The following is a 25847-nucleotide window of genomic DNA, read 5'->3' as shown; positions in this document are numbered from 1 at the left end:
CCTGTCGTTTATAGCGTGGAGAGGAGAAGAGTCGAGCCTCAGGAGAAGAACCCTGAGGTTTTTGCTTGGGAGAAAAGAGAAGACTCTTATGTCCCAGGCTAGAACTGCGCCACTTGTTGACTCGAACGGGAGAGGGATCCAGTTCTCTCTTATCTCTAGAAGAAACCTCAGCAGGAGACTCCCTTCTAGATCTCTTCACTGGTAACTTGAGTCTTTACGCCTGACCGACTGGGGGAGGACGACTAAAGGCCTGAACAAGAGAAGCCAATTGGCCTTGCATGACGGTCATAAAGGATTTAGCTGCAGCCGCTGCATCTTGAGGTTCGAGGGAGAAGGTTGTCGAGTCAAGCTGGGAGAAGGAGAAGGATTTCTCGAGAATTCTCCGGAAGCAGAAAGAAGAGATCTCTCCTCCTCCCATACAACGAGAGGAGAACATTCCGTAAAAAGGTCTTGACCTTTTGCTGGAGAGACGTTCGGTCGTCGTCAGAAGCAAAAGATTCAGGGCTACTCCACGCACCGAAAGGGGGAGAGCGAGTACGAGGTTGATCCTCTTGCTGCAACCATCTTCTTTTGGTCGGTCTCGAATCCTCATACTGCCATCTACGTCTAGGAGAGGGGCTAGGAGAAGACGCAAGCCCTTCCGACATGCCTTTCCTGTGGCGGTCATAAGCAGCCTGGGAAAAAGCAACAGGACTGCTTGAGGCAACGGCTGACCGAGGATACGTCCCTCTCACCCCCTTATGATCGTCGACGTACCTTCTCCCTTGGTCCTGGGAGCTTGGTAGAGGTCTAGATCTAGGGGCATGACAGGGTCGATCAGTCGCCACCTCCACTGCACTAGCACAAACACTATCACAAACTTCACTTGTACTCTTACCTTTCTTCAAGGCTTCAAGTTGATCCTTTAATTCTTTCATCTCAGCCGCCATCCTGGCGAACTGAGGGTCCATAACAGCAGATACAGTTTCTGTAGAAGGAGCAGGGGTTACCACCTCGGGAGAAGGATCTACTTCTAAGGGTGATTTAGGAATAGAAGGGTTAAAAGAAATGTCTAGGCTAACATCACTCACAGACCTAGATTTAGATTTAGAAGCCCTCCTTAACTTATCCATTTCTAATTTACGCACATATAGCGTTTCATTTCCATCCATTTCTTTTCATCCAAACCCTCGCATTCTTTACATCTTTTATCCAAGGCACACTCAAAACCCTGCACCCTAAACAAACAGTGTGAGGGTCCACCAAGCTTTCGGCAACCTAACCTTGCATTCCTCATTCACACACACTTGAAAAAACTTAGGATCAGACATCTTATCCAAGAACAGTCAAAAAGAATAAATCAAAACAAGCCAGAAAAGCGATTGCCAATCCAAAGGTCAAAATACGTCACCAATAAAAGGCCAAACACAGCGACCTAGGGAAGCGAGCGAAAAACCCGACGGAGAACCAACAACGATGTTGTCAGTCCAACCGGCAGAGATGATCTAAGGAACTGAAAAACGGGAATGATTCCAACTACCACCCTGTAAGGGTTGTTAACCACCTATCGGACACCTACCATTCGGCGGTTGCCGCGAGTTTTGATAAATCTGCCGGTTCGACAGGGATTAAGCTATATATATATAACTGCCAGGTAAGTTCTATTCGTAAAAGCATAATTTTCTAATTGATAAAACATACTGAAGAGGTACATTATTTAGTTAAATGGATTACTACTGCTCCCTTCACGGTTTTACAGCATCACAAGATGCCAAAAAAATTGTGTGGCAGTGCCTTAGATGCTATTAACTGTAATCAGTATAAAATAGAAGCCTCATAGATTCCTAATGTGCAAATTTATAGTTTGGTTATGAAAGTACAACATAGAGAAAAACTTGTTCACTGAAGCACAATGCACAAAATACAGCATTTATTGTACTTCTTACGCATAAAATGGTTTCCATAACATCAACTTGAAACACAACAATATTTTATTCAAAAATTTCTAGCCATTTATCACACTAACAATTTAAATAACTCTTTTAGTGTTTTTGTTTAAATCAACATTTCACACATAGACTACCACATGTGTATTCCTTACTTAAAAAAAGAGAAGCAAATACGATAGTCCTCACAACTAAGTGAAAGCCTCAAGGATTCCATTATAGCATGTGCAAAGCTTGATTGTTTTATAAAACTAACAGTTCTTTACCTGTATCATTTGTTTCAACTTTTCCTTAGCATTAACAAATGTTCTATCAAAGTTCTGCTTTCAAATTATCTAGTCTCCCTATTAATGATTAATTTCTATGGTGTTGCAGCATCAACCATTTCTACTAAGTTTGTTATAAGGGTTATTTTCAAATCTTACAAATTGCACAAATTGTGCTCATTCCCACCCAAGGATACATTTAAAGCATTGCACAGAAGCACACTCTATACATACCTCATTCTTCTCTTCCATATCCCTCAGTCTATTATATAAAGCTTCGCGCTCCTGCTGTTGATTACATAACTGCTCTCTGAGAGCTGTTACTTCCTGAAAAAAAGGATACAAGACTTTGCAATGCCACCTTCTAATTCTTCTTAACATCTATACATTCATTTTACTTATGGCTTGAGTTTTCAAACCATCCAAATTAAACCTTTACCTAATAAGGTTTGAGGAGAGATAAGCAAGTCCACTTGACTAGGGTACCAAACTTAACATAGATATTTTTCTCCCTTTCTACATCCACATACCTAAATGAATTACAAGTTATATTTTACATAAGATGACACAGCATTACTAAAAGGATAAGAGTACTCTCCTCTTCACTATTCTTGAATGCTAAGAGGTCAAAACATTGAGACAATACTTGGGTAATTCTGAGTTATAAAAAAAAGGCAGTCATAGGTGATGGAATGAACAAAGCCAATATTTAGGAGCTAAAAAAAATACATACAAAATCCCCAGGCACTCCATTGCAAAAAGAAACCCATTGCACTAGGTAGACGTTGCTATTATATCTGGTTCCTTCAGATTTCCTAGTGGCAAGCTGTATTACTTACTGTGTAGTTTAAACCTGCTGGAAAAGAACAGAGGGCCAGGAAGTGAGCACTTAGCATAAAAGTAGTGGGTCTGCAATGAAAAAACTGTCTATCAAAAATCATACTGTGCTTGTTTCCATGAAAACCTAATGCTTTACTAAAGCACTTAAAATATCTCTTCCTGCTGAGACAAAAGGACCACTGTAAAGGGACTTGAACAAATATCACATATTACACCAGATCACACCTGACCTTGGCAAACACTGCATAGAGGATGAGGAACCCTATCAAAACCAGCCATAAAACTATACAATATGCAAGTGTCACAAGATTTCTATAATACAAATTATTTACAAAAATATGCACTTGGTAAACTGAATGGAAAAATAACTAACATGTAATATAAGTAGTGCACAAGTATTCAAATCACTAGCAAAAATACTATACATTTAAATAAGACTCACACCTCGTTATTAAAATAATACAAAAAATAAACCAACTACATAAAATACATAGAAAATCATTACAAGAAGACACAAAAATTAATAAACACAAAACCCAAGTGAAGAAGCAGGAAAACTAAAACTCAGTTCTCTAAACCAAGAAACACCAGTAAGGAAAAATGAAACACAACTGAATTACATTGTCAACATAATTACCCAACTGATAAACCAAAAAATAAAAATAAAAATGAAAATAAGCATACCAAATTGAAACAATGTAAATACCAAAGTTTCAACAGAATGCTAAAGGACACAAGGAAACATACACATCACTAAACAGTACTAAATGAAGCAAATATAAGCAGTATCAATTTGCTACAGAGTAAAAAGAAAATGTACAGATTTATACTACCTTTAGCTGGCTGAGGAAATCCCCAATCAGAAGGATGGAAGTTTCGAAGGGTAAACTCACTCAACAACATGAAAATGCTGCACTGAAATGCTGCACTTATTCCTTTAATCACAAAAAGCACCAGTAGTAAAGAAAAACAATGTTATAATCAGTGCCATAATGCACTGCAAAAAGATTTGGAAAAATGAGCTAATAACAAGTCTATGGAGACCATACAAGTGATCCAGCTTGGCACCAAGGAACTTGTAGGAACCAGTTACACAGACATCAGCTAACAAGATAAATGAGTCTTCTTCCTTTTTGCTACAAGTTTGTGTAGAAACAAATTAATGTTTTCACACAATTTCTATAATTTTCTTGCATGGAGATAAAGGAAATGCACCAGTCCCTTATTTCTCTCTTGACACATAATATTCTGTACTAAATGAATGCTATTCTTGTTTATCTACATGTTTATACAAAATAACAGTTAAAAACATATTTCAAAGAAGCTTTATAATAATTAAACTGGACCTCTTGAAATTTAACTTAACAGTACATGTATATCTTTAAAATGCCTCTCAGACCAATGAACACAAGCACAGTTAATGCATATTTTTCCTCAGTAACATTTGGGGTTTTACTGTTCTGTATATACAGAATAAAATTCATTTGCATTCAAGAAGAAGCAAAACATACCTGTTGCAGCTCTTCTACAGCCAGCTGATAATGGTCTTTTTCCACAGATATCTGATGTACTTCTTCTGTTAAAGTACGCACCCTTTCAAGGACTTCAGTTCTCTCCTTCCGGAGGTTGGCAACACAATTCCGGAGTTCTTGCAAGCCAGCCTAAAATTTTAAAGTTAAGAGTAAACCTTCTACAAACAAATTTTCTCAAACCAGTTTACTGAACAGCAACATGATAGCCATAGACTGCAATTACGATATAAACAGTTGCTTCACTTCAATCATCACCATCTGCAAACTAACATACCATTGTTATTTTTACATTACTAGAACCCAAGTAACATGCCAAGTAAATATATAAAAATATATTAGCCTTGTAACAAAAAATGAAGATGCCATGTTACATTAAATAGCACAAATGAATTCTTGCAGTTGTTAATGTAATTTGGATGCTTTGATTAAAGGCAAGAAGGCTCACTCTCCTAAAGATTTCACAGTCTAAACCAAGATAGATGCTACACTTGATTTACTGCATGTCAAATAAATAGTACATTATTTGCACCAATAATGGTTTTAATCATATTCATTACAGGAACTGAAGTACTTCTACATACTATACATATATAGGAGGATAATTGAGGAGGTCACGGAAAAATTTCAATTTTCATGAAATTTATTATTTGGATACTTGCCTACTATTAAAGATAGATATATCTTCATGCCAGCAGGCAAATCAGCTTTCAAATAAAAGATCACTTGGCCAACTGTCTAGATCAACTGTTCTCCACCAGAGGTGTGTTGAATGTTTTAGTTCTTGTCAGAATTCTTCATGACAGCCCCCTAAGTTATGGGGAGGTTGGGCAGGGTCTACTTTAACAGTAGGTAAGTATCCAAATAATGCATTTTACTATGAAAGTTTATATTTAGGATGAATCCCACATTGCGAATAGGATGGTGGGTAGTTCATCTAGGCATAATCTGCTTACCAAACTGAGTTAAAGGTTTCTTGCATGAAATCCAGAACATTCTTACCTGATCTGGAATCCTTCCTGGATATTACTGCTGCCAGAAGGTGGATTCCATTCAGGGAGCACGACTCTCATATGTGCTTAACGATAAGCAGTCTTGCATAGAAAACCGCTTCAATACAGTCAGAATGAAATAGAAGCAGCATGAAAGGATCCAGTGCCTAGGTCCAAAAGCCCAAATGACATTCAATTAAAAACAAATATGATATTTTAATGATAAAATAAAGTTTGTTCATACTTACCTGGCAGATATATATATAGCTGTATTCTCCGAAGTCCGACAGAATTTCAAAATTCGCGGCACACGCAGTGGCCGGGCAGGTGGTTAGTACCCATTCCCGCCGCTGGGAGGCGGGTATCAGGAACCATTCCCATTTTCTATTCAGATTTTCTCTGTCGCCGGACTGTCAACACCTGTTGTCAGTTCCTCCGCCATTTGGATTTCGAAATTTGTTGTCACTTAAGTATTTTGGTTGTTTTTTGGTATACGACTGGATCTGTGACTTGGCATACGCTCTTTGTGGACCGTTTTTGTTTTTGCTTTTGACTTTTCTTATAATTAAGATGTCTTGCCTCTAGCTATCGAGTCTGTAGCTTGGGTGAATGTAAGGTGAGGCTATCGAAGATTTCGATAGTTCCTCACACTTTATGTATGATATGTAAGGGTGTACAATGCTCTATGATAATCGGTATAATGAATGTGAGGGATTATCTGAGGGTGAGTGGAAGAAATATGAAGCCTATATGCTTAAATTGAGCGTGATAGGTTGAGGAGATCTTCCTCCTTGAGTGCATCCTTAGATGGACAGTCAGGGTTTTCTCCTACTAGTAACCCTGTAGTAAATTTTAGTACTAACCCTGTAGTTTGTTGCTGCAGAGGTAATACCCTGGCTCTCGTGTTGGAGTCAATGCGTGCTCTTGAAACTAAAGTAAATGCAATTCAAACGCAAAGTGTTAGTGCTAGTGCCCCTAGTGTTGTGGGAGGGGCGTCAGATCAGCCCTATAATGCCTCTAGGCCTGGACCTCTGTCGAACTCCCAGGACCAGGGAGGGGGCATGTCGAAAGCCGCATGAGGGTTACGGGGGCTTCCCACCGATCTGGTGTCCCTTCGGCAGGTCCTGATGACGCTACCCAGGCTGCCAGGGATCGTGCACAGGCACACATCCTGAAGGATTGCTTTCGTCCTCCGACACGTCCTCCCGCCTCGGGGTTGGAGCTCTCGGTTGGACTCTCGCCCTCTTAAGAGAAGCTTAGAGGAGAGGACGCTTCACGCCCTCTTCCTCTAGACGTTTGTGCTCTTCCCGAAAGTTGCGTGGATATTCCTCCGCAGAAGAGAATAAAGTGTTTTCGGATGATGACGCTGCTCGACCCCCCTGTCGCGCTAAGGCAAGGGCTAGAGCTTCTTCCCCTGTGAGAAGGAAGTATACGTCTCTCACCCCTTTCCTTCTCTCAGGTTCAGCCCTTCTCCCGAGAGAGTTGCTTCTCCTACGCGTAAGATTTTGTTGGGTTTGCAACAACAACTGGATGCTCTCATAAACCTTTCAAGATTCGAAACTGCCTGTTAAGAGGTACAGACTTTCACCTTCGTCTCCTGCTTCGTCTTCCTCGTCTGCTAGATGTTTTGGAGCTTCTCGTCTGTCGTCTAGAGAGAGTGTTTAGTGGCTTCCTAATCGTCTTCCCCGTTTTGAGGTGTTGGACTTTTCTCTTGACTCGCGCCAGGAGCACATGTCTTACTCTTCGTGCGCTTCTCACGCTTCACACGCGCCTCACCTTGACGCTCGGCGCGCGCCTAGCCATGACGCTTCGCGCGCGCCACGCTATGATTCTCTTCTCGTACTTGCTACGGAGCCTCTCGCGGCGTCACACCATGACGCTCGCTTTTCGCTTCGCCCGTATAGCTTCAAGTCTTGTGTTGACTCCAGTTGTTCATCATGTTGCACAACTACCCGCCAGTTGTACATCATTTGACGCACAACTACATATACCGCTTCAACATCTGATGTCCTGCGCCAAAGGATTTAGCTAACGAGCGTTCCACATTTTTTTTTACTATCGATCGCGGGAGTTCGGGGTGGAGTTTACGTTTTCGCGAATCGAACTACTTTCACCACTCACTCAAGACCCGCCAGCTGGGGAAGAACATCCTCTTTCGTCACAGCCTTTGGATGAAGAGAAACATCTTTCGTCTTCTTCTTCCTCTGATTATCAGACTCTGGCCATTTTACTTAAGGATCTGTTTCCTGAGACTTTTCAACCTTCAGCACCTCTCTCTCCACCTTCGCAGTTGTCTTTGTCTTAAGGGGAGCGTTTGACGAAATCGAAAAATCAAAATTTTCTGGGATATTTTATATATGGCATCATACATATCCTGACTATCTTCTCAGAAAGTTTTATTGAAAAATTCGCCATAGTTAGGAGTTATAAACAAAACAGTAACCCTATCATAGACAAAATTACATTTTTCGTATAATGTAATGATAATGTCAGTATATCGGTAGTAATTTCCTTTTAGCTATGAAATAATAATACCTAATGCGTTATATGGCAACCCTGTGGACCTAGTACGCATCAGCGAAAGCCAGGAATGCCGCAGGGCAGTCAGTGGCAGTCAGTCAGTAGCAGCTCAGAGTTTGACTAAGTAAGACGTTGCGCTGCCCAACCTGAGCCGTGTTTTGACACTCGCTTCATCTAGTCGCGCTGCCCAACCTGAGCCGTGTTTTGACACTTGCTTCATCTAGTTTCATTTTGCGAAGTTATATTACTTTGCAAGTCTATTGTTATATTTTTTGGCTTTTCAAATATGTCATAAAAACATCAATCTGTGTAACAGCAAGCAAATTATTACACACAGAAGCAAAAAATATCGTATATCTCAAACTAAAGTTATCGACATTCTAACTGCATCTCCTCCATAACGAATGCACCGATCTCAATGAAACAATAAGCGAACGAAAGCTAAATAAATTGCCTACAAACTAAGGAGCTTCCATGGGAAACAACACGAGACCCGCACCACGAGAGAGAGTTTTTTCCCGAAGGAATGTCACTTCCAAGAGAGGTAGCAAGTGACTCCTTTCATCTCCAGACTCCATTAGCTACCAGGCTTCATTTTGCATAAGCCTGGAAAGAGAGAGGGGCAGACGTTTGGTCCCTCCTACTGTTAGAGAGAGGTTACTTGATTCCCTTCCTGTCTCCTCCTCCTTTGTTTTTTGTTTCCCAATTGCCATCCTGTCAAACAGAAAATTCTGTTTGACCTGCTCGAACAGATGCTCGAGCGGAGATCAGTGGAACAGGTCTTGGACTCGCAGTTCCCCGGGATTTTACTACAGATTGTTTCTAGTCCCAAAACTTTCAGTAGGCTAGAGACCCGTCTTGGACGTCAACAGGCCGAACAACTTGGTCTGGAAGGAAAAGTTCAGGATGGAGACCTCGCAGTCTTTACTAGGAGCCCTTCTTCCCGGGGATTGGATGGTATCTTTGGATCTCCAAGATACTTATCTTCACGCCCCAATTCATCCACGTTCGATGAAGTATCTCAGGTTGTCTTGGGGGACTAGACGTACCAGTTCAGGGTTCTCTGCTTTGGACTCTGCACAACGGCCATACCACGTTGAAAGCACCGCTTCTCGTCCGATCAGCGAAGTTAAGCAACGGGGTCTGATCAGTACTTGGATGGGTGACCGCCTGGGAACACCAGATGCTGTTGGCGTCACATTTTGCTCTGAGGGTGTTTACACTTCTCATGAAAAACGTTGCGATGCAGTTGCATCTGTCGCACGTCAGGATCTCTCTCTACTTGGACGACTGGTTGGTTCGAGCGTCAGTCGAGCGAAGGTATCTGGAGGACCTTCAGTTGACTCTGCAACTCGTGAAGTCCCTGGGACTTCTGGTCTGTGGAAAAGTCGCAGCTGATCCCCTCACTGTCCATTGTGTCTGGGAATTCAGATGTATTCAGCGGCTTTTATAGCGTCTCCGTCGCAAGAACGGCAACTTCTATGTTCGATAAAGTCTCGGCCTTCTTGGAAAAGGAAACATGCTAGGTGAGGGAATGAATGAGTCTGCTGGGGACCATTTCCTCGCTGGAGAAGTTTGTTTCCTGGGAGTCTGCATCTCAGGCCTCTTCAGTTCTTTCTGTTGGAGAACTGGCAAAGCAAGGAAGACTTGAAAGAGGAATTGAGAATTCTTCCTTCTGTAAAGAGGATCTGTAGTGGTGGCTCGATCTCTTTGGAAATTGCAGAAAGGATCTCCCTCAAGCTTCTGAACCCGACCTAGTGTTGTTTTTCCGACGGGTCGTCAACAGGTTGGGGGGCAACACTAAGGGGAGAGGAAGTGTTAGGAACCTGGAGAGAGGAACAGGTGTCCTGGCACTTCAGCATCAAAGATTTGGCGGCTATCTTTTAGCTCTCCAATTCTTCGAGGTCCAAGTTTGCAATCGTGTAGTTCAAGTAAACTCGGACAACACTACGGCTTTGGATTACCTCAAGAGACAGGGCGGAACACTCTCTTGTTCCCTGTTCAGCCTTGCAAGAGAGATTATTCTTTAAGCCTATGCTCGCAACATTTTGATTCTCACAAGTTTTGTTGCAGGGGTCGAAAATGTTCGAGCAGACCTGCTCAGTCAGCGCCATCAACTCCTGCCGAAGGAATGGACCCTTCATCAGGAGGTTTGCCAAGATTTTTGGAAATTTTGGGGTCGCCATCTTGTGGATCTTTTCACTACCTCAAGAACAGCGAGGCTCCTCTATAAAGCTCATCTGTACTCGACCCGGGGCAGTTGCGATAGATGCTCTTCTCTGGGATTGACGGGAATAGATGTTTACGCCTTTTCCCCGTTCAAATTCTGGGAGAAGTCATACGCAAGTTCGCGGCCTCACAGGGACGAGGATGATTCTCATCCCCACGTTTTGGCCTTGAACCACTGGTTCTCGGAGTTTCTCTTCTGGTTGGTAGACGTTCGAGATCCCTTCCTATGAGAGCAGACCTGCTCATACAAACCCTCTTCGCGAGATATCTTCAAATTCTCCCGCTCTGAACCTGACTGCTTTCAGACTATTGAAAATTGGTCAGAGCCAGGGGTTTTCTGGCCAGGTGGCACGGGCCATCGCTAGAGCCAGAAGTTCTTCATCTAACAGGATATATCTAGCGAAGTGAGCAACCTTCAAGAGTTGGTGTAGAAAGAAGGGCTTTTCCTCTTCCTCTATCACTGTGAGCCAGGTTGCGGATTTTCTCCTTTACTTAAGAAAAACTCGATATAGCAGTTCCGACTATCAAGTGTTATCGGAGCATGCTTTCGACTGTTTTCAGACACAGAAGATTAGATTTGTCTGACAATAAGGACCTCCACGATCTTACGAGCTCTTTCAAGACGTCCAAGGTTCCTCACCTAATTCCCCTGCTTGGAACTTGGACGTAGTGCTCAAGTTTTTGATGTTTAGTCCTTTTGAGCCTCTCCACTCTGCATCTCTTAAGGATGTTACTCGAAAACGGCATTCCTCACGGCTCTGGCGGTGGCGAAGAGAGTGAGCGAAGTTCGAGGCCGTCATGTGGGCTTCCAGGAACACAATGCTGTCTATTCTTTAAGCCCTAAGTTCTTGGCTAAGAATGAAAGGCCTTCTAACCCTTGGCCTAGACACTTTGAAATTAAAGGTTTAGCAGACCTTATTGGACAGGAACCTGAGGTAGTTCTATGTCCAGTTAGAGCTCTCAAGTACTACCTTAAAAGAACACAGGACACTCGTGGTCCCTCGGATAATTTAGGGTGTTCTGTGAGGCAACCAGTTAAACCTATGTCGAAGAATGCACTGGCATTCTTCATTAGGGACGTCATTGGGACGCACACTCTAGTTGTGACGACTCCAACTTCAAGTTGTTGAGAGTTAACGCTCACGAGGTGAGGGCAGTGGCTACCTCCATGGCGTTCCAGAAAAATATGGTACTCAGTGACATTCTCAGTGCCACATTTTGGCGAAGTCAATTCAGTGTTTGCCTCACACTCTTGGCGAGATGTTTAGGTAGCATACGAAAATTGCTTTTCGCTGGGACCATACATTGCTGCTTCAGCAACCTTGGGGACAGGGGGTAACTCTGATCCTAACCCCTTTTTAATTGTGTTTTTAAGGTTGTTGGGTCGACTACTGGAGGCAGTCTTCCCAATCCTTTGCAAACTAACGCTTTAGGTGTTGGTTAGGTGGTTAGCAATGCTCTTTTGTCCTCTTTGTATGGTCTATGATCTAGTCACATTGTGGTCACGCCCCCGTTGACAGATCATCTAGAAGTCGCCAGCTATATAGGTCACTACCTCGCTGGGGTCTCTAGTAAAGCAGAAGCAGACTAGAGTGACAGTAACCACTCAGTCAGCTACGCTATCAGATAAGGAACCAAAATAATTTTACCAATAATTGGTTTTTCCTAATTCTTGGCTGTCTCTACCCCCTCCAAAGGTGGTATTCAGCTATATATATATCTGACAGGTAAGTCTCATGAACAAAATGATATTTTAATGATAAAATAAAGTTTGTTCATACTTACCTGGCAGATATATATATTCATATTGCCCTCCCCTCCTCCCCTCAGGAGTCAGTGGCGTTAGAAAATCTGAATAGAAAATGGGAATGGTTCCTGATACCCGCCTCCCAGCGGCGGGAATGGGTACTAACCACCTGCCCCGGCCACTGCGTGTGCCTAAATTTTTAAATTCTGTCGGACTTCGGAGAATACAGCTATATATATATCTGACAGGTAAGTCTCATGAACAAAACCTTAATTATATAAAGAGATGCTCCTACACAATACATGTACCTTCATGCACCCCATAAATCAAAGTCCGGGATTTAAAACATAAAGCCTATAGGACTGCTTTTTCTTCGGTTCATTCGTGATTTCTGCATACTTAATGTAGCAAGTGGCAAAAAGCCACATTAATCACATCCTCAAGCAACAAATTTGTCATAAAACTAAATGAATTGGCAACATCTCTTACATTATGAATTTTTACCTTCAAAAAAGGTTTAAAGATCTGGAATTAGTTTCTCATGCACTAACCTGATCAAATATTTAAGAGGGGAGAACATAGCATTCTCTGACAAGGTTGTTTTAGATTTTCTAACACCACAAAACAAAAGGTTAACTTTGCCCCCAACCAGGCTTTAACTAATCTAAAACGAAAAGTTAACTTTACCCCGTCCAGGCTTTAACCAGTCTCATAAATCTTACTAGCTCGAACTTGCCTTTCATTCCCCATTAAAGAGGACGAATTCAGAATTCTTAAAGTTCTCGGTAATAATTTAGCCTCAACATCATTCTTAGCTCTGAGTAAGGCTAAAAAGATAAAACAGCATCCCCTTTACAACAGCTTTCCTTATAGGAAAAAATTTGCAATAAACCTACTCTTTAACATACTTCAATGGAACTGATTCCAGAAGCTCAAAACGATCTGCAGATAAAATTTTAGACCTAGGTCTAAATTCCAGAAACAGACTGATACTGAGTTCTTGGGGCTTCAATCCAAAAACAATCTCAACACCTCCTTTAGGTGGGGATCATCAGGCAGATCCAGTTGCACATAACACAATACTGAGGAAAGCATGGATCTATAATCTCGAACAGCAGACACCACAAGACTCTTACTATATCTAAGAAAGCGAAAAAACTTTCTGTTGTTTATATAGGTATGAGTGCTGAAACTCTTCTAGATACAAGACCAAGGTTGTCTCTCTGCTTGATTATGGATAGAATCTGAGATACCTTACACAAACCCCCTGCTGGAAGGGGACGATCGAGAGCCTGCAAGCAGTTAAATATGATATTTTAATGATAAAATAAAGTTTGTTCATACTTACCTGGCATATATATATAGCTGTATTCTCCGAAGGTCCGACAGAATTTCAAATTTTCGCGGACACGCAGTGGCCGGTCAGGTGGTTAGTACCCATTCCCGCCGCTGGGAGGCGGGTATCAGGAACCATTCCCATTTTCTATTCAGATTTTCTAACGCCACTGTCTCCTGAGGGGAGGAGGGAGGGCAATATGAATATATATATCTGTTAGGTAGTATGAACAAACTTTATTTTATCATTAAAATATCATTTTGTTCATGAGACTTACCTGCCAGATATATATATAGCTGAATACCACCTTTGGAGGGGGGTAGAGACAGCCAAGAATTAGGGAAAAACCAAGTATTGGTAAAATTATTTTGGTTCCTTATCTGATAGCGTAGCTGACTGAGTGGTTACTGCCACTCTAGTCTGCTTCTGCTTTACTAGAGACCCCAGCGAGGTAGTGACCTATATAGCTGGCGACTTCTAGATGATCTGTCAACGGGGGCGTGACCACAATGTGACTAGATCATAGACCATACAAAGAGGACAAAAGAGCATTACTAACCACCTAACCAACACCTAAAGCGTTAGTTTGCAAAGGATTGGGAAGACTGCCTCCAGTAGTCGACCCAGCAACCACAAAAACACAATTAAAGGGGATAGGATCAGAGTTACCCCTGTCCCCAAGGTTGCTGAAGCAGCAATGTATGGTCCCAGCGAAAAGCAATTTTTCGTATGCTACCTAAACATCTTGCCAAGAGTGTGAGGCAAACACCGAATTGACTTCGCCAAAATGTGGCACTAAGAATGTCACTGAGTACCATATTTTTCTTGAACGCCATGGAGGTAGCAACTGCCCTCACCTCGTGAGCGTTAACTCTCAACAACTTGAAGTTGGAGTTGTCACAACTAGAGTGTGCCCCATAATGACGTCCCTAATGAAGAATGCCAGTGCATTCTTCGACATAGGTTTAACTGGTTGCCTCACAGAACACCATAAAACATCCAAGGGACCACGAGTGTCCTGTGTTCTTTTAAGGTAGTACTTGAGAGCTCTAACTGGACATAGAACTCCCTCAGGTTCCTGTCCAATAAGGTCTGCTAAACCTTTAATTTCAAAGTGTCTAGGCCAAGGGTTAGAAGACCTATCATTCTTAGCCAAGAACTTAGGGCTTAAAGAATAGACAGCATTGTGTTCCTTGAAGCCCACATGACGGCCTCGAACTTCGCTCACTCTCTTCGCCAGAGCCGCGAGGAATGCCGTTTTCGAGTAACATCCTTAAGAGATGCAGAGTGAGAGGCTCAAAAGGACTAAACATCAAAAACTTGAGCATTACGCCCAAGTTCCAAGCAGGGGAATTAGCTGAGGAACCTTGGACGTCTTGAAAGAGCTCGTAAGATCGTGGAGGTCCTTATTGTCAGACAAAGATAATCCTCTGTGTCTGAATACAATCGAAAGCATGTCTCGATAACACTTGATAGTCGGAACTGCTATATCGAGTTTTTTCTTAAGTAAAGGAGAAAATCCGCAACCTGGCTCACAGTGATAGAGGAAGAGGAAAAGCCTTCTTCTTTCTACACCAACCTTTGAAGGTTGCTCACTTGCTAGATATATCCTTTAGATGAAGAACTTCTGGCTCTAGCGATGGCCCGTGCCACCTGGCCAGAAAAACCCCTTCGCTCTGACCAAGTTTCGATAGTCTGAAAGCAGTCAGGTTCAGAGCGGGGAGATTCAAAGATATCTCGTGAAGTGGGTTTGTATGAGCAGGTCTGCTCTCATAGGAAGGGTCCTCGAACGCCTACCAACCAGAAGAGAAACTCCGAGAACCAGTGGTTCAAGGCCAAAACGAAGGGATGAGAGTCATCCTCGTCCTTTGTGAGGCCGCGAACTTGCGATGACTTCTCCCAGAATTTAGAACGGGAAAAAGGCGAAACATCTATTCCCGTCCAATCCTTGTGGGAAGAGCAACTATCGCAACTGCCCCAGGGTCGAGTACAGATGAGCTTTATAGAGGGAGCCTCGCTGTTCTTGAGGTCGTGAAAATATCCACAAGATGGCGACCCCAAAATTTCCAAAAATCTTGGCAAACCTCCTGATGAAGGGTCCATTCCTTCGGCAGGAGTTGATGGCGCCAACAGAGCAGGTCTGCTCGAACATTTTCGACCCTGCAACAAAACTTGTGAGAATCGAAATGTTTGCGAGCATAGGCTCAAAGAATAATCTCTTGCAAGGCTGAACAGGGAACAAGTAGTATTGTCCGAGTTTGCTAGAACTACACGATTGCAAACTTGGACTCGAAGAATTGGCGAGCTAAAAGATAGCCGCCAAATCTTTGAAGTCGATGTGCCAGGACACCTGTTCCTCTCCAGGTTCCTAACACTTCCTCTCCCTCTAGTGTTGCCCCCCAACCTGTTGACGACCGTCGGAAAAAACAACACTAGGTTGGGGTTCAGAAGCTTGAGGGAGATCCCTTTCTGCAATTTCGTTGGATCGAGCCACCACCACAGATCCTCTTTATATAAAGAAGAATTCTCAATTCCTCTTTCAAGTCTTCCTTGCTTTGCCAGTTCTCCAACAAAAAGAACTGAAGAGGCCTGAGATGCAGACTCCCAGAAAACAAACTTCTCCAGCGAGGAAATGGTCCCCAGCAGACTCATTCCTTCCTTCACCTAGCATGTTTCCTTTTCCAAGAAGGCCGAGACTTTTCCGTGACATAGAAGTTGCCGTTCTTGCGACGGAGACGCAAGTCTATAAAAGCCGCTGAATACATCTGAATTCCCAGACACAATGGACAGTGAGGGGATCAGCTGCGACTTCTCCACAGACCAGAAGTCCCAGGGACTTCACGAAAGTTGCAGAGTCAACTGAAGGTCCTCCAGATACCTTCGCTTCGACGACGCTCGAATCAACCAGTCGCCCAAGTAGAGTGAGATCCTGACGTGCGACAGATGCAACTGCATCGCAACGTTTTTCATGAGACGTAAACACCCTCGGAGCAAAATGTGACGCCAACAGCATCTGGTGTTCCCAGGCGGTCAACCATCCAAGTACTGACCAGACCCAACGTTGCTTAACTTCGCTGATCGGACGAGAAGCGGTGTTTTCAACGTGGTATGGCTGTTGTGCAGAGTCCAAAGCAGAGAGCCCTGAACTGGTACGCCTAGTCCCCAAGACAACCTGAGATACTTCACCGAACGTGGATGAATTGGGGCGTGAAGATAAGTATCTTGAGATCCAAAGATACCATCCAATCCCCGGGATGAAGGGCTCCTAGTATTGACTGGCAGGTCTCCATCTTGAACTTTTCCTTCCGGACCAAGTTGTTCGACCTGTTGACGCCCAAGACGGGTCTCCAGCCTACTGAAAGTTTTGGGACTAGAAACAATCTGTAGTAAAATCCCGGGAACACCGAGTCCAAGACCTGTTCCACTGCTCTCCCGCTCGAACATCTGTTCGAGCAGGTCAAACAATTTTCTGTTTGACAGGAAGGCAGTTGGGAAACAAAAACAAAAGAGGAGACAGGAAGGGAATCAAATAACCTCTCTCTAACAGTAGGAGGGACCAAACGTCTGCCCCTCACTCTTTCCAGGCTTGTGCAAAATGAAGCCTGGTTGCAAAGGAGTCTGAGATGAAGGGAGTCACTTGCTACCTCTCTTGGAAGTGACATTCCTTCGGGAAAAAACTCTCTCGTGGTGCTGGTCTCGTGTTGCTTCCCATGGAAGCCCCTTTGTTAGGCAAACATTTAGCTTTCGTTTACTTTTTGTATCATTGAGATCGGTGCAAGCGTTATGAAGGAGATGCAGTTTGAATGTCGATAACTTTAGTTTTGAGAAAAACGATATTTTTGCTTCTCTGTGTATTTATTTGCTTGCCGTTACACAGTTTGATGTTTTATGACATAATGAAAAGCCAAAAATAGACCTGCAAAGTAATATAACTTCGCTAAATGAAGCTAAATGAAGCGAGTGTCAAAACACGGCTGAGGTTGGCCAGCGGGACGTCTTACTTAGTCAAGCTCTGAGCTGCTACTGACTGACTCAGTCTGACTGCCACTGACTGCCCTGCGGCATTCCTGTCTTTTCGCTGATGCGCACTATGTCCACAGGGTTGCCATAGATCGCATTAGATATTATTTCATAGCTAAAAGGAAATTACCACCGATATACTGACAATATCATTACATTATATGAAAAATGTAATTTGACTATGATAGGTTACTGTTTTGTTTATAACTCCTAACTGTGGCGAACTTTTAAATAAAACTTTCTGAGAAGATAGTCAGGATATGTATGATGCCATATATAAAATATCCCAGAAAATTTGATTTCCGATTTTTTCGTCAAACGCTCCCCTTAAGACAAAGACAACTGCGAAGGTGAGAGAGAGGAGCGAAGGTTGAAAAGTCTCAGGAAACAGATCCTTAAGAAAAAAGCCAGAGTCTGATAATCAGAGGAAGAAGAAGACGAAAGAAGTTTCTCTTCATACAAAGGCTGTGACGAAAGAGGATGTTCTTCCGCAGCTGGCGGGTCTTGAGTGAGTGGTGAAAGTAGTTCCGATTCGCCGATACGTAAGCGGGAACTCCCGCGAACGAAGAAGTCGTCAACTAGAGTACGTATAGTAAACATAAAAAATGTGGAACGCTTCACGATTAGCGTGTCATCCTTGCGCAAGAGCCATGCTAATCTTCTCTGTATCGTTCCAATTTAGTATATGTACTGCCGAAGCAAGTACTGGCTAAATTAAGGACATCAGATGTTGAAGCGGGTAGTTGTGCGACATGATAAACAACTGGAGCGGTGTCAACACAAGACTTGAAGTTATACAGCGGCGCGCGGAGCGTCATGGCGTGACGCGCGAGGCTCCGTGGCAAGTACTAGAGAGAGTGTCACAGCGTGGCGCGCTGGCGTCATGGCTAGGCACGTGCCGAGCGTCAAGGTGAGGAGGCGTGAAGCGTGAGAAGCGCACGAAGAGCAAGACGCGCTCCTGGCGCGAGACAAGAGAAAAGGCCAACACCTCAACTCGGGAAGACGAATAGGAAGTCTCTAGACGACAGACGCTCTGTATCGTTCCCGAAGCGGGAGACGAAGGTGAAAGTCTGTACCTCTTAACAGGCAGATTCGAATCTTGAAAGGTTCATGAGAGCATCCAGCAGTTGTTGCAAACCCAACAAAATCTTACGCGTTGGAGAAGCCACTCTCTCGGGAGAAGGGCTGAACCTGAGAGAAGGAAAGGGCGAGAGACGATACTTCCTTCCACAGGGAAGAAGCTCTAGCCCTTGCCTTAGCGCGACAGGGGTCGAGTAGCGTGATCATTCGAAAAACACTTTATTCTCTTCTGCAGAGGAATATCCACGCAACTTTTCGGGGAAGAGTACAAACGTCTCAGAGGAAGAGGACGTGAAGCGCCCTCTCCTCTAAGCTTCTCTTAAGAGGGCGAGAGTCCAACCGAGAGCTCCAACCCCGAGGCGGGAGGACGTGTCGGAGGACGAGAAGCAATCCTTCAGGATGCGTGCCTGAGCACGATCCCTGGCAGCCTGGGTGAGCGTCATCAGGACCTGCCGAAGGACGCCAGATCGGTGGGAAGCCCCCGTAACCCTCATGCGGCTTTCGACATGCCCCCTCCTGGTCCTGGGAGTTCGACAGAGGTCCAGGCCTAGAGGCATTATAGGGCCGATCTGACGCCCCATCCACAACACTAGGGCACTAGCACTAACACTATGCGTTTGAATTGCATTCACTTTAGTTTCAAGAGCACGCATTGACTCCACACGAGAGCCAGGGAATTACCTTCTGCAGCAACAAACTACAAGGTTAGTACTAAATTTACTACAGGGTTACTAGTAGGAGAAAAACCTGACTGTCCATCTAAGGATGCACTCTAGAGGAAGATTCTCAGCCTATCACGCTCCAATTTAAGCATATAGGCTTCATATTTCTTCCACTCACCCTCAGACAATCCCACACATTCATTACCGATTATATAGAGCATTGAACACCCTTACATATCATACATAAAGAGTGAGGAACTATCAAAGTCTTCGATAGCCTCACCTTACATTCACCCAAGCTACAGACTCGATAGCTAGAGGTAAGACATCTTAATTATAAGAAAAGTCAAAAGCAAAATCAAAAACGGTCCACAAAGAGCGTATGCCAAGTCACAGATCCAGTCGAATACCAAAAAACAACCAAAATACTTAAGTGACAACAAATTTCGAAATCCAAATGGCGGAGGAACTGACAACAGGTGTTGACAGTCCGGTGACAGAGAAAATCTGAATAGAAAATGGGAATGGTTCCTGATATCCGCCTCCCAGCGGCGGAATGGGTACTAACCACCTGACCGGCCACTGCGCAGTGCCCTGAAATTTGAAATTCTGTCGGACCTTCAAGAATACAGCTATATATATATCTGGCAGGTAAGTCTCATGAACAAAGTGGAATGCAGAGGTCTTACTAGAATCGCATGGAATTTGGCAGTTTGGATAAATCTTTCCTTCACAGAATAAGAGAGAGAACTACCGAAAGGCCTAGAAATTCTGAAAATCATTCCCACAGAGGCCCCTAAAGTGCTAGAGTCATTGTGCAATTCTTTTTTACTCAACTCTTTCAGTACTTTCCTATAATTGCTCAGAGGTAAAATGCATATATGTACTTCTAAATGGGACCAAATTTGAATAAATGCATTCACTGCTGAAGACTAAAGGCCCTGGAAGGGGACGCAGTAGACTGGTTGTTCCTGTTCATCTGCATTGCTAATAAGTCCACATTTGGAGCACTTCACCAATTCCACAGCGACTGGTGGACTTGCATATGTAGTGACCATTTCCAAGGCAGAACTTGTCTTGATCAATCAATCCAGCAAAACATTGTCCTTCCCTAGAATGAACTGGAGACCCATACAAAGTTCCTCACCTTCACTCAAAGAAGCAGTCTTTCACTATTAGGAACATTTTTTATGACCTCGAGCTGCCCTGGTTCCTGATAGTACATGCTGCGGAGGATGTATTGTCTGAAAATACCATTATAACTTAGTTTCTGACCAGGTGTTTCCACTGAAGAACTCTCCCATATAGTCAAGAGTTTGAAGTCGTTTAAACACAACTCTCTTCCTTCTGACAGCTACTTCCTTGACCTCTCTACATCACCCAGACCTCATGATGCATCTGAAAACAAAGTGAGATTTGGGTCAACTACTCATAAGGGTAAAGCTTCCAGGAATCTTTGACGGTCTTTCCACCACACTAACATCTCTCTGGGGTTTACCAGTGTGTGTTTACCATTCTATGGCGTCACAATGTCACAATGCTTGTATCATAACTCTTTCTTCTTGTGTGTGAGATGGAAGAGTGAAAAGCAACATAACTTGGATGCAAGCTTCAGAATAAATTAGTTAACTTTATTCATAGTCACCAGAGTTCCTCCTACAGAAACTGGCAATGAGGATGCTCCTGGATTTACTTAATCATTGAAAATTTTGCTGTGTTTGGAATGCTGTTATACCAAAACCAAACTATAATTTTGCCTGATTTATTCTGAAAAAGTCTCTGGTGAGGACATATCTTGTAACTTAGAAAGCCATCACCTCATAGGAAGCTTCCTTAGTGGCTAAAATTCTTCAAGAAGAAGCAAAAACCATCTATTCACCTTCTATTGGAAAAGCCTGCCAATTGTGAGAGCCTACACTCACCCCTAGATAAAGAATGGACTGAGATGGAGTCAGGGAAGACTACTGAAAATCATAATGCCCAGTGACTAAGCCAGACGAAGCAACAGATCCTAGGCCTTCAAAATCCCAATGAAAGAGTTGGTCAAAATGAAGCAGCTGTCGCAGAAGAAAAGAATTCCTGCTCCTAAAACATGACACCATCCCATGGGCTAAAAAAATCTTTGTGAATAGTTGAGGCAATGTGCACAGGCCAAAACAAAGCAACTTGAACTGGTATACCTTCTCTGCCAATACAAATCTAAGGAACTTGCACAACTTAGGATTCACTGGCATGTACAAAAATGCATCCTGCATGTCCACCAAATCATCCAGTCATTCTTCTGGAAAGCCACTAAAACTGTGTTGGATAATTCCATGGAGAATAGGGACAGTAATGAAGTTGTTCAGTCTCAACACATCCAACACTAGGAGCCAGCTTTTGTTGCTTATGGCACTAGAAAAAAGTTGGTAGTAAAATCCCAGAGAACTTACTGACACCTGCTCCACTGCATTCTTCTACAAGATACAACCTCTTTCTAAAGAAGAAGATAATTCTTGTGCTGGAGAAGATATGAAGGAAAGGCTATAGGAGATGATGCCAGTGGAGGGGAAACCAGAAAGGTTCTGTTCTTAAACATTTCCAAACATGTCAGAAGGCCTGTAGCCAACCTTCTAATGGAACCTGAGGGCTGAACAGATTCTTGACAGGTATTAGAAGAAAAAGAATCCCGTGAGAAAGAGGTACAACTTTTACCTGGAGGACCTGAAGGCAGAGAAGAAATAGACTTTTTCACTTCTGACTGGAGAGATTATCTAGGAGTAATAAAAAGCACTCTTAGCTTTGTCTTAAAAAGTTAGCTTGAGGAAGCAACCCAAAGGAACCAAAACAGCTGCCATCTCCTGTGCAGGAGAAACCTGTAACGAAAGATAGGAGCATAACAGTTCTCTTGTTTTCCAAACTGAGTTAGTATAAGCTTGAGAACATTTGCCTGCAGTGTCTGAAATGGCCTTGACCACACAAGCAAGTCAAAAGCTCTAGTGACTCATCCCCTGCTAAATTTCAGCCGGCACCACAAACTCTCCAAGCAGGCATACTAAGCAAAAGTTCAGTAAAAAATAAAACATCAACTATTTTAAACAGAGGCCTAGGCCAAATCTCCATCTCGCCATTTCTAAAGAACTTTATTAGTCTCAAGAGCACGTCTCTACAAAGGAATGAGAGACACAAAGAAAACCGAATCTTCAGCCAAAGGCAGTGCAAGAGCCAGTACTGTACTGTAAGGTGCTAGAATACTGTACTGGCGTTCTAACGGGAGCTTCATATACTATAGCCCAAGAAATCTTATCAAGTCATGCCCTAATTGAAGGAAAAAATGTATGGTCCTTCAAAGAATTACAGTAACGAGAGCAGATATGTTTGAAGACAACAGAGACCTAGTCTCTACTGAACCTCTTTCCTCCATTAAACAAGGATAAAGCGAAGCGCACTTTCCAGCAAGCAGCGGAAAACAGACTCATCAAAACTAATGTCCTGCTCTACTGAACGGGAACTGAGAAAAAACAATGAATGCTAAAGCTCACCTGAGGTGGCACGAAGTGGATTAGCAAGAAAAGACAAAGTGCCACCAGGCTTCAAAGAAAACAGGAAAGGACAGGAAGGGGGGAAAGAGATGTCACAAATACAGGAATCCCCCCACCTCATATGAAACAGGGTAGTCCTGAGCTAGGACTACAAAGGCGAGGGGACCAACACCGTACCTCTCAAAAGGGAACATGAAAAATATCACATACTATGAAGGGATATGGAACAGTTCCCTGTAATCCATTAAACCTTTAACTGACTCTAAAATAAGGTTCAGATCCTGCTGTAACTTTTCAAAACACTTTTTCTGAATTTGCAAGGGGAGTAGAAGAAAAAGCTAAGAAGTATTTTCCAGTCTACGAAAGGTGTAACAAAGAAAAGAGCCAGAGACTGAGTGCAGACAAACAAAGGTGAGGTACTCGAGAAGGAGAAAAAGCACATTATATCCTGACTTTACTATTTGCTTCTCAAACTATCTCCTTTCAATTTCTACTATGACTACGAAACTTCAGCATAATGTCCTTCGACCAATCCCCAAATTCCACCATATTCAAGATCACACTCTAGACCCTTGCAACTGGCACAGTGTGTCTGTCCAATTTAAAATTAAACATCCTACTAATACAGTAATCATCTGCAGAGCCTGATGTTCTTGTTTGCTTTCTGTGGAAGACATACCAAAGAGCAAAGGTGCAAATACAATACCACGAAAACAGCTTTCAGCCAAACCACAGCAAGAAGAATTCAGACAAGAGCTAAAACATTCAACACACACCTGGTGGAGAACAGGTGAACTAGACTGTCATCCTGGTCAGCCAAACGATCTCCTTTTATTTGAAAGCCAACTCATCCACCAGCACAAAGATATAGCTATCTTTAACAACAGGTAAGATTCATCCCGAATAATCTTATGTACTGTAATTCCAGTTTAAAATCATATTTGCTTTTAGCAATAAGAAAAACTCTACATGGGCAAAAAACCTTAATGAGATCCAAGGGCATGAGACCAATTTATAACAAGATTACTTGCCTGGACATGATCATCCACACTATTAATGCATGATGTCAACTCATCCAAACCCTGTAACTGCTCAGTAGTTGTTTCCGTGATCCTGACAGTTCTCTCTGAAATAATTTTCACTTATTAAACTCAGGAAGGAAAAATGTCTAATTGTGAAGGCCTGTACTGCATCAACATTACAAAAATTATTATCAGAAAGTTTATATACATTCTGTTTGGATTAGCATCTCACTGAATTATAATGTACTTTGTTCATCAGAGTTAAAAACATAGGTTGCTTTGCAGAGCCAATGTACAATATTATCATTTTCAATTTACCTCTAGATGCTAAAGGACATCTTACAAATACAGTACAGTATTTGAAAGAAAATATAAAAAAGGAAACACAACAACAAAGTGAATGGCATATAAAAACAATAATCAAACATTTACCTTACTCAGATGTTAGGAACAAAGGTAAACACAAAAATAACAATGAATAAAAAGAATTCTGGTATCATTCAGCCCAAAACACAATACTCAGATGTTAGGAACAAAGGTAAACACAAAAATAACAATGAATAAAAAGAATTCTGGTATCATTCAGCCCAAAACACAAGAGTAACACAGATAGCAATGCGCCTGCATTCATTCATCATTAAGTGAAGAGCCATTTTTACAGGTACAGCCTTCCTCAAATCAGGATATGGCCTATCAACTGTTAAATAATTGTTCTAAAGAGTAAACATAGTTACCATACCACAAACTTACCAGTTCGTCTTCTTGGAATTGTTGACTGTGGTCTTTTGTCAGGTTCTTGAGATGGGTTACCTTCAAGTTTATCATCCTGGGTTGGATTAGTGGAGCCTCCGTCTCCATCTTGGTCACCATTCCTTTCAACATCTGAATTGCTGGCAGCTGTTGCCATGTTTACAAACTATTTTCCTAAAAATAAATAATCACCACATCTGAGAATTCTCAAAGCATTCATAAACTAACAAAACATCAATTACTCACAAATAAACCAATGTCTTAGAATCAACTGAAGTTATTTTTAATCACTCCTCCTCCAAATTCAACATTTAACAGGAAAAACAAACACTTCTTATGTAAGGTGCTTGTTCCAATTAAACTGGGGGACCGCATTTATATGTGATACTTCAATTTTTTGCCAAAACAGAATTCAGTATCATCAAGGGTTGAATGATGGCATTTTTTCTGATCAGAGTGTGAGCGGGGTACATGAATAATAAGTTAGGTTTTTACTAATGTAAGTACGATAATTTAAATCATTTTGCCAAAACAGAACTCAGTATTATCAAGGGTTGAATGATGGCATTTTTTTCTGATTAGAGTGTGAGGGGGGTAGATGAATAAGAAGTTAGGTTTTTACTAATGTAAGTACAACAATTTAAATAAATTTATGTGTCCATTGTTTTTTTAAGGTATTCCACAACCTCAAAGAAATCGTTTTGGAACTCATAGGCAACTGTAGCACATTAATTCTTGCACAGTTAATTATAGGTGGAGTCTCCAGATTTTTCAGACTCCTCACAATTTTAACTACCTGAAGTATCCAGATTAATAATGGCTGCCTTGTGTAAAAATGGCTGATGGAAAGCATAATATTAGCAGGTTTGCCATGCTAAACCCCAATGTAAAATGGCTCTATCTATATGGAAGTAATCTCTTTCACTAACAAATGCCTCACTTCTGAAAACACACTGTTTTGCTAACTGAAGTCAATTACAGCACTAGGGTTAGGAGAAGAGGAACAAATGTGCCCCTTCTAACCATATCTCTCAAACTTAAGGTATGGAATAAGTTAACTGTGGGCAATACTAAGGGAAAGACTGGAGATTCCCCTCTGCTAGTAAGAATCCAGTGTAGGCAACAAGGTTAGGTTGGGAGACGCTACATCCTTTATTTCACTTTAAATGATTAATGGAATTTCAAGTTAAATTAGGGGGTCCAGTAGGAACCTAAGTTAAATGGGGGGGGAAGGGGGTTGCCACCATCTAAGCCACCCCACTGCATCACCCAGCCAGGCAGGACCCAGAACTGTAGGTCAAGGTAGCTGAGGTTAGCTTAGCATGTATCCCTACATGAAGTTGGCCTCAGCACATTTTTTTTGTGCGTTATATCACCCTTTGTGATGAAAGCTAATTAAAGATATGAG

At 42.4% G+C, this 25847-nt stretch overlaps 1 protein-coding gene, 2 non-coding genes and 1 pseudogene across 4 annotated transcripts in view; 1 reads left to right on the top strand and 3 right to left on the bottom strand.

The window, feature by feature from the left end:
* The window catches only part of LOC136828409 (uncharacterized), a 48026-nt gene that overhangs the window by 19906 nt on the left and 2273 nt on the right, over positions 1-25847 (bottom strand). For both annotated transcript variants that reach the window (XM_067086439.1, XM_067086440.1), the window contains exons 2-5: positions 24440-24613; positions 23699-23793; positions 4543-4692; positions 2426-2518 (exon numbers count right to left, since the gene is read on the bottom strand). In XM_067086439.1, coding sequence (XP_066942540.1) covers positions 2426-2518; positions 4543-4692; positions 23699-23793; positions 24440-24596 — 495 coding nt within the window. In that variant the 5' untranslated portion in view covers positions 24597-24613. The remainder of the gene's footprint in view (positions 1-2425; positions 2519-4542; positions 4693-23698; positions 23794-24439; positions 24614-25847) is intronic.
* On the top strand, positions 9151-9267 carry LOC136828461 (5S ribosomal RNA; annotated as a pseudogene).
* LOC136828457 (5S ribosomal RNA) lies at positions 16386-16504 on the bottom strand. Its single transcript, XR_010850049.1, has one exon. It is a non-coding gene; the product is annotated as a 5S ribosomal RNA (ribosomal RNA).
* On the bottom strand, positions 18006-18110 carry LOC136828456 (U6 spliceosomal RNA). The gene has a single exon (XR_010850048.1). It is a non-coding gene; the product is annotated as a U6 spliceosomal RNA (small nuclear RNA).

The sequence above is a fragment of the Macrobrachium rosenbergii genome, chromosome 42, assembly GCF_040412425.1.
Source record: "Macrobrachium rosenbergii isolate ZJJX-2024 chromosome 42, ASM4041242v1, whole genome shotgun sequence".
NCBI classification, from domain to species: Eukaryota; Metazoa; Arthropoda; class Malacostraca; order Decapoda; family Palaemonidae; genus Macrobrachium; species Macrobrachium rosenbergii.
Note: the sequence above shows the minus strand (reverse complement) of the source record. Positions and strands in the feature narration are given on the sequence as shown.